At 34.4% G+C, this 7,821-nt stretch overlaps 2 protein-coding genes across 2 annotated transcripts; one reads left to right on the top strand and one right to left on the bottom strand.

Moving 5' to 3' along the window:
• Window positions 1-763: 763 nt before the first annotated feature.
• On the top strand, window positions 764-3,524 carry LOC120333995 (microfibril-associated glycoprotein 4-like). The gene is made up of 5 exons (XM_039401431.2): window positions 764-840; window positions 991-1,148; window positions 1,350-1,446; window positions 1,945-2,041; window positions 2,459-3,524. Exons 1-5 carry the CDS (start codon window positions 780-782, stop codon window positions 2,787-2,789), a joined length of 744 nt encoding a protein of 247 aa, XP_039257365.2. The 5' UTR covers window positions 764-779; the 3' UTR covers window positions 2,790-3,524.
• Window positions 3,525-3,717: 193 nt separating this feature from the next.
• LOC120333994 (uncharacterized) lies at window positions 3,718-6,899 on the bottom strand. Its single transcript, XM_039401430.2, has 5 exons — window positions 6,757-6,899; window positions 6,452-6,519; window positions 6,051-6,263; window positions 4,576-5,767; window positions 3,718-4,318 (listed from the first exon to the last, which is right to left on the bottom strand). The coding sequence occupies exons 1-5, from the start codon at window positions 6,829-6,831 to the stop codon at window positions 3,893-3,895; spliced, it is 1,974 nt and encodes a 657-aa protein (XP_039257364.2). The 5' UTR covers window positions 6,832-6,899; the 3' UTR covers window positions 3,718-3,892.
• Window positions 6,900-7,821: the final 922 nt, after the last annotated feature.

Below are 7,821 nucleotides of genomic sequence, written 5' to 3' on the forward strand. Positions count from 1 at the left end.
ATACCAGGGTATATTATACAAATATAAACTTTAGTAGAGCAGTGGTTCTCAAACTGCCCTCTTTTTTAAATTCGTCAACTTTCGCGGCCACCTCAAAAATAACTAGTTAGAACAACAAGCTGCAAAAACAAATAGTAAGGCGAAAGTATGTTTTATTCAAAATACACGTTAAAAATACGTTGATGGAATCGCGATCTCTGAACAATAAAAAAAAATACATATTCAAAATGAGGGAGACAAGATCAAATAAAATGAATATTTCTATTTAGCCTGACGCCCCCTGAAAAAATTTTTACCCACCGTTTGAGAACTACTGTTTTCGTTTAGAGGGATAATCATTTGACAGGCTGACATGCTGCAGGCTATAACGGGTATTCATTGTTTTAAAGCCATTACATTTGTCTTTTCGATCAAGATTCAGAATATCAGCCTTTTTTGGTTTGTTTTTTCACTGTTTACTATAATTCTTTAGAGAATCGAATATTTATGACCTGGGTTTGGAAATAGTAAGATGAGTGCAAATTAATAAATAAAATTCAAAAATCACATCTCTTGCCGTGATACAAATGTTGAAAGAATTAGCAGACAAATTTGGTTTGAATATATTCAGCATAAAAACAGTGGGTGACCTCAAGAGACTTACAAAAAATGGCTTATTTTTTACTGCAAAATGCCCTGGGCTGGAAATTTTTATACGTGACAGGATTAAATCTAACTGCAATGCACTTAGTGATTATAACGAAAATCGGCAAACCTCGTTGACGACAACAACAGGAAACATGTACATTTTCGGAGTTTTGCTGTTTGTCATCTACGCATGCACTTTTGTGGCATCGAGAGGTAAATTCATATGTTTTTGGGTTGTGCATGGAAGTTAGGATCTAAATTAAATTTGAAATAAATAATATTGCAACATATGGTGCTTGAAAGGAGGAAAATATCGAAAATGAAGATTTGAAGGTGAATAAAACCGAGTTTTTTTTTCCGAAGCCACAAGCAGATATTCGTTTGTTTATTCCGGATCTCGGAGACCAAAGAGTTGTCGAGATGTTAGTGGATCAAGCGGATTGTATACTCTATATCCTGATGGATTAAGACTTGGAGTACAAGTTTATTGCGATATGGCAACCAATGGAGGAGGCTGGACCGTGAGCATACTATACTATATTGATGTTTCTCAAAAGTTACGAAGTTTTACATTTGCTATTATTTGAAAAAAATACAAGTTGGTACCTTGAAATACTGGAGAAACAATAAAATTTAAAATTCTGGCCAATGTTTACCTACATAGTTTAATATGGTATATATTTTATTAACATGTGATAAACATAACTTCAATTGCCTTTAAGGTATTTCAACGTCGCCAAGATGGTTCAGTGAATTTTTACAAAAATTGGAGTAGCTACAAATATGGATTTGGATTAAAAACAGGAGAATTCTGGCTTGGTATGTTTTGTATGTTAGTTCAAAGATTTTGATAGGATACAGAAGTAAATTGGTTATTAGATTATTGGTCTATTGCTATGTTGTGTAAAAGATATTTTACTAAAAGTAGGCAAATTTAGACATAGTGTTCTAAGGGCGTAGCCAGCCCAAAATTGGAGGGGGTAATAGCTCTACTTCGCTGTCGAAGTTGCCTGAGGCGCATAACCGCGTATTTTCATCTATCTCGTTTGGTTCATTTGGTGAACAGATTATTGATATTAAACCAGGAAACGGTTTTTAGTGAACCGTTCAAGAATGGACGAAAATGATGATGAAAAAAGCGTAGGATTTTATGTCTCACTGCAAATGCCGTAAAATTGCCGCACTGAAAAAAAAAAATTGAAAATTTTCGAAGGGAACATGGCCCCTCAAGACCCCCTGGCTACGCCTATGCTGTAATCGACATACGCCAATATAGCTCTCTACAAACTTCTTCATGGTTATTCGTTTAACTTTTAGGATTGGAGGTCATGCGAGACATCATGAAGGGTAAAATTTTTGAGCTCAGAATTGACTTGGAAAATTGGACAGGAAAAAAAGGTTTTGCAAAATATTCGTGAGTAATATAACTTGACCTTCTTTGTTTTTATCTAAAAATAATTAGGGTCACATATTACGCAAGGCTAAGGTTTCTCCTATAGTCGTTCTACGTTTCTTAGCCCATAATATAAATTCTTTGACGCGTAGTTTGTTATGGAAGTATCTGACGTACCGACTAGGCTATATTACGATTTTTAATTATTTTATCCGATTCAGTTCCAGCTCAGTTTGTTGTAGTTTTTGCATTACTATTATTCTTTTTTATAAATCATACTTAGATTTACTTTTTGTGGGCCAATCAGATTATTGTCAAAGCAGAAACAAACATAGCTAAATATGTCAGCGATACAACCGATTATATGTGATCTCTTTTTGGCTCGTTAAACTTGACACGTTTTATGAAATTTGCTAATTTTTCATGTTACTTTTTCAGAATATTCTCCATCGGTGACGAATGCGTCGGTTACCGGCTTAATGTGAGAGGATTTAGTAGTAGCCACAGTAAATTGGGAGACTCGATGGCATGGCATAACAATCAGAAATTTTCTACAAGAGACAGGGACAATGATTCGGCTTTTACAAAATGTGCATTGCGTCACAAGGGCGGTTGGTGGTATAACGAATGTCGTCACTCAAACCTCAACGGAATTTACTGGAACGGAGGAAATTATAAATCTGTATGGGCGGATGGCATTGATTGGTTTCATTGGAATTATGGTGGTCCTTTTTATTCCCTGAAACGCACCGAAATGAAATTTCGTTAATTTTAAAAGTTGTAAAATATGGTGTAGTTTTGCTTTCATTACTAAATAAATGGCAAAGCACTGCTACAGCTTTTTAGTTCGTTGTAAATGAATAGTATACCTTTCTGCTTTTTTCATATTAGAATTTACAAATCAAATTTGGAATTTGAATATTTTACTCTGTTTTTCATTGATTTACTCAACTTTCCATTCATTTGATTGCCTTCGATAAAGAGCAAACATGCTTTAATACACGCTAATAAAACACGAGAAGGAACATTTTATAAAGAGAGTTAAAGTTATGGATACCCTAGCGATATAACGCCAGGACAGCATTTAAACCGAAGATTGGCATTTTGAATAGCGTGAATTGTCAAGATTAGCTTTAAAAAATATTTATTTTCATGTAATTGCATTCTACAAAATAATAGTCGATAATAATATATTATTTGCATCCTATGAGGACAACAAAAAAAGGAGTACTACCGAAGTATGTGAACCAAAATAGCGGACACCTGGTAGTATGTGTACCAGGCTGGGGTTAGGCCATATAATAATTTTATTCCAATATTCCTTATTTTGGGTTTATTACGACTCAAGGAATAGCCAAGTGACTCCCGTAGTATTTGTACCTGAAATTATGGCCAAACCCTAACCAGGTGCACATACTACGTTCCAGTGTCCGCCATCTTGGTTCACATACTTCGGGAGTACCAAAAAAAGTAATAAAACTATCGATATTAATATTTGAAAATGTCTTTGAAATCAAGTTTACTGTCACTTAAAATCCTTAAGCATAGCTACTTTTTGCATAGAGGAGACCTTTATTGTAATTACTATCACTCTTAGTAACTTGATCTAACAGCTACACATTTGGAAACTATGTCTACTGTAGATGCTGCATTTTATCCCAACATTCTCTTATTTATTTAAATGTTTCCAGCAGACCCCATAGTTTCGTTTTTGAAGTCACGTTTATATTTATAACATAGCTTAAGTTGACACAAAAGAAATTTTCAACAATGTCTACTTTGTATAGAGATATAAAAAAGAAAAACAAAAATATATAGTATTTCTGATAAATTCAGTGAATATAAAAAATTAAAAAAAATTAAAATTTTCGACTATGAACTGGATTTTTTGTCGTCTTTGTCATCTTTGTCATCTTTCTTTTTTTTGTCATCCTTATTATCTTTTTTATTATCTCTTTTTCTTGACTGTCTTTTTCTTGGGGTTCGAGGCGATCTTTGTCTTGTGGGTTGATTTGGCTGAGCATATGGATTATAAAACATACTTCCCATACCACCCATAGCGCCAAAACTTCTTTGCATGCCTTGTGAATAAAGATTTGCTGATGGGTCTTGGTATTGAGGGTAACTTGGTTGTTGAGAATAGCCTTGAGATCCTTGTTGGTATGATGGGTAATTTGAATACGGACTATATTGTTGTTGATATTGAGGTTGTCCCCAAAAATTGAAGTTTGGCCTTTGTGGTGTGCTAGTTTGCTGAACATTAGGTGCTCCTTTTTGACATTTGCATCCATCTGGTACCTGAAATTTTCAAAATAAACAAAGATAAATCAATTGTACCACAGCAGAAGTAATGTGAAAATATTTTACCAACACAACAATTTATACATAATTGTCATTCATTAATTTAAATTGACTACAGGTTGGCCATAAACAAATTATTTCAATTTCAATTATGAGTGGTGTAAGACTAATTATAAAAAAGTCGTGAGTACTTGTAATTAAAGTCGTTGGAAAATTATTTAATATAGCAAAATAATAAAAATTAACCAACTTACCATGATGTATAATGTTTCAAATCTTATCATCTGAGAGAAATGTGGATTTTGCATCAGATATGGAAGAAGCGTCAAGAAAGAGTTGCCGTTAGACGATGCTCCACCTTGGAACATGAGATACCGGAGCATGGCTGAGCTGGCCATGCCTCCTTGAGCGTGGCCCATTGGTGCCTGTGGCATATGATTTTGTGGCATTTGTGGCATATGGCTTTGTGGCATGTAAGTTTGGGGATATTGGTAACCTTGTTGCTGTTGCTGCTGCTGTGGGTAATAGTAAGTATTCTGGTACTGTTGAGTAGGCTGCTCATGTTGATTTTCCGTGGAAGATGAATCATATGTCTCAGTGTTACCATCGTCCAAACTTCTTTCCTGTCCTGGATCTTCCTCTTGGTTTTCTTCCATTGGTGCAGAGGGTGCTGGGGGTGCAGGATAGTACTGTTGGCTATTCATAGGAGGTGAGAATGGATGACCACCTGCTGTTGAACCGTATGGTGGCCCTGCCATGTTTGTACCTACTACCCCTTGAGTGGAAGGATAATAATTTTGCTGCGGGGGGTAGAAACCTTGTGGGTTTTGTTGTGGTTGGGGGTAAGCAGATGAAGGGTATCCATTCATTTGTGGGAATCCACCTTGAAACTTTTGTGCTTGAAGGTTTTGTGCCAGCATTTGGAATCTCATCATATCAGACTGAGAATTTTGGCTTCCGGTGGGGTAGGATGGTGCTTGTTGCTGGTTTGACGGATAATAGCCTTGCTGTCCTTGGAATTGCATCATAGGATTATATTGATGAGATTGTCCAGCACTGTAATACTGAGCAGCACCTCCCATACCGTATCCGTTGCCAGCGTTTCCAATCTCTCCAGATCTAACTTTAGTTTGGGCCTTTGGTTTGTTTTCGTCACTGTCATCATCAACATGTCCAACTTCTCCGGTCCTGGCTTGTGGTTGATAATGTTGGAATTGCTCGAAGTTGCTTGGATATTGCTGGCCTCCAGTGTACTGAGATCCGTATTGGTTTGTTTGCTGCTGCTCTTGTGGTTGCTGATAGACTGTTGATACTCTCAGTCCTTCAGAATTATAAACAATGAAGTAATTTCTTTCAATTCTATACTGCTGCTTGCAGAATTTTGCCGAGTCGCTTTCACAATGACATTTTTCTTCATTTCGACACGAACAAGGCTGGTTTTTTATTCTAAAAAGAAAATTTAATGCAATTAAAAACAAATATATGAATGAACAATTCAAACTTTTAATAATTTAAGCGAGAGCTCAATGTACTTAGAGTAGTATACATTAAAGTGCTATATGGCACAGATAATTATTTGTAATTGGAAAGAAATACACAGTAGTAATATCAAATTTTAATAGTTTACGCAAGAGCTTTATGTTCTTAGAGCATATTATATATCAAAATACTATATGGCAAAGTCATCTATTTTTATGTAAAAATATCATTTATTATTATTGGTACTTACGAGCAAACTTCTCCTTTTATTTCTTTAAAAGAATAAAGAATTTTTCGTGAGGAGGTTTTGATAAGATTGGGATTGAATCTGTAGTACATTGATTGAGGATGTTGAGTAACCCCAGTTGTGGGATTGAAAATGCATTCTCTCTTTGCACATTCGCCTTTTTTCGATTCCGCCCAGAGACTCTTAGAATTTTTTGTACACATGTCTTGTTGTTTTCTAAAAATATAATACAATAATGTTAATGATATAAATAAGTACATGAATAGTAAGCAATAGTCTGATATAAACAAAAGCATGATTGCCAATTATGGCATATGAAATGAAACAGTGAAATTTATATTTACTCTAAAAACGAGCTCATACTCATTTATTTGATATTTATGCATATATTTAACTTCACTTACGCATCACACACATCTATCTTTTTTCCTCCTTTGTTTCGAGCCCGACGCTTTCCTGCTTTGGCTACTATCTAAAAGATAAATTAGTACACACGTCAAGTAAAAAAATTATTATATATTAGATAATTCAATTTGTTTCCAAAAATTATTTTGCACAGTTAGCGTAGTTTAAAAAGTAAAGACCTAATAAAATACAATACATTTGATAACGAAATCCGAATTTGCAACTAGCAGACATTCAGTAACTTATTTAGATATATCTATATATTTACTGCATAAAAACAAAGCAACATAAAAAATTGTCTTACCTCAAAAGGGGAATTAGCATTGCAAATTCCAAATAACGCCAGAAAGAGCGCAAAAACAATTATTTTCTTCATCATCTTCAATAAAATCGTATTCAATTCAAAATTAAGAAACTTTTAGTATATTCTTATATATCAGTCAATTTGAAACTGATTTGAATACAAATCCCGAATCCTTATATACTAACAGCCTTGTCACGTTTGTGCGTCATAAAAATAATTATTAGATGTTTGTCGTTGATATTGGAAATTTAGACCCAGTATTAAAACTTGATTGTGTACGTCAATACCGTGCTAATTGGTCAATTAAATCAATGTCCCACGGTTGTGCGCGCTAGTGATTGGTCATATCATTTTCCAATAATTTCTAATGATTAAACTGTATAATTTCTGCAAAATCATTTACAAAACACAACATAAGCAATAAGGAAAATGGAACGGGTAACGCAGGTCACCGAAGATATATTTTATTTAGTTAACCTAACTCAGTCTTAGAGTTTCACAATTTGACATTGTTTTATCATCATTGTTTTTATTGCCATCAAATTTCTTTGTTTCAACTTTTAATGATTGTGGTTTCTTGTGGTTTTCGACCACACTGATCGTGATTAAGTTTGAACAAATATGAAAATTGTAACGTATGTAAAGAATTTTGGCACCTGCATCGAAAACACCCCTATTTGGAATCATTATATTTGAAGTTTAATTTCTATCAAACCGTTTTACTTGAATATTTGTTTTAATTAAATACCAATGATACATTTTTCAAATGAGACGGCATTTGAATCATTAACGGCACAAAATGCTTGGTCGGCATTGCGTTTTTTTTTCTCAACTGCTTGAGTGGCACTTTAGGATTATTGGACACGAAATGGACCAAGGGATCGTTTTGTTGTTATGTTGTTGTCAACAAAAATTCTCTTTACCTACTTGACTAACTTGACTTTAGTGGTTAATGATTATTGTTGTCGCTAGAGGGCTAGCAATTCTATTTATTTCAAAAATTTCTGTGAGATTTTGTGTGAAGATGGCATTAAAATGAAAAATTGCGCACCTAGTGGCGGTTCC

Source organism: Styela clava, chromosome 15 (assembly GCF_964204865.1).
Source record: "Styela clava chromosome 15, kaStyClav1.hap1.2, whole genome shotgun sequence".
NCBI lineage: Eukaryota > Metazoa > Chordata > Ascidiacea > Stolidobranchia > Styelidae > Styela > Styela clava.

Bases quoted from the DNA above. Each gene is read 5' to 3' on its own strand.
- LOC120333995 (XM_039401431.2), top strand. From the start codon at position 780: ATGTACATTTTCGGAGTTTTGCTGTTTGTCATCTACGCATGCACTTTT. The intron at 1,149-1,349 runs GTGAGCATACTA...ATTGCCTTTAAG, and splicing joins CCAATGGAGGAGGCTGGACC to GTATTTCAACGTCGCCAAGA. The intron at 2,042-2,458 runs GTGAGTAATATA...TTACTTTTTCAG, and splicing joins AAAGGTTTTGCAAAATATTC to AATATTCTCCATCGGTGACG.
- LOC120333994 (XM_039401430.2), bottom strand. From the start codon at position 6,831: ATGATGAAGAAAATAATTGTTTTTGCGCTCTTTCTGGCGTTATTTGGA. The intron at 6,520-6,756 runs GTAAGACAATTT...TTTATCTTTTAG, and splicing joins ATGCTAATTCCCCTTTTGAG to ATAGTAGCCAAAGCAGGAAA. The intron at 6,264-6,451 runs GTAAGTGAAGTT...TTATATTTTTAG, and splicing joins AAGATAGATGTGTGTGATGC to AAAACAACAAGACATGTGTA.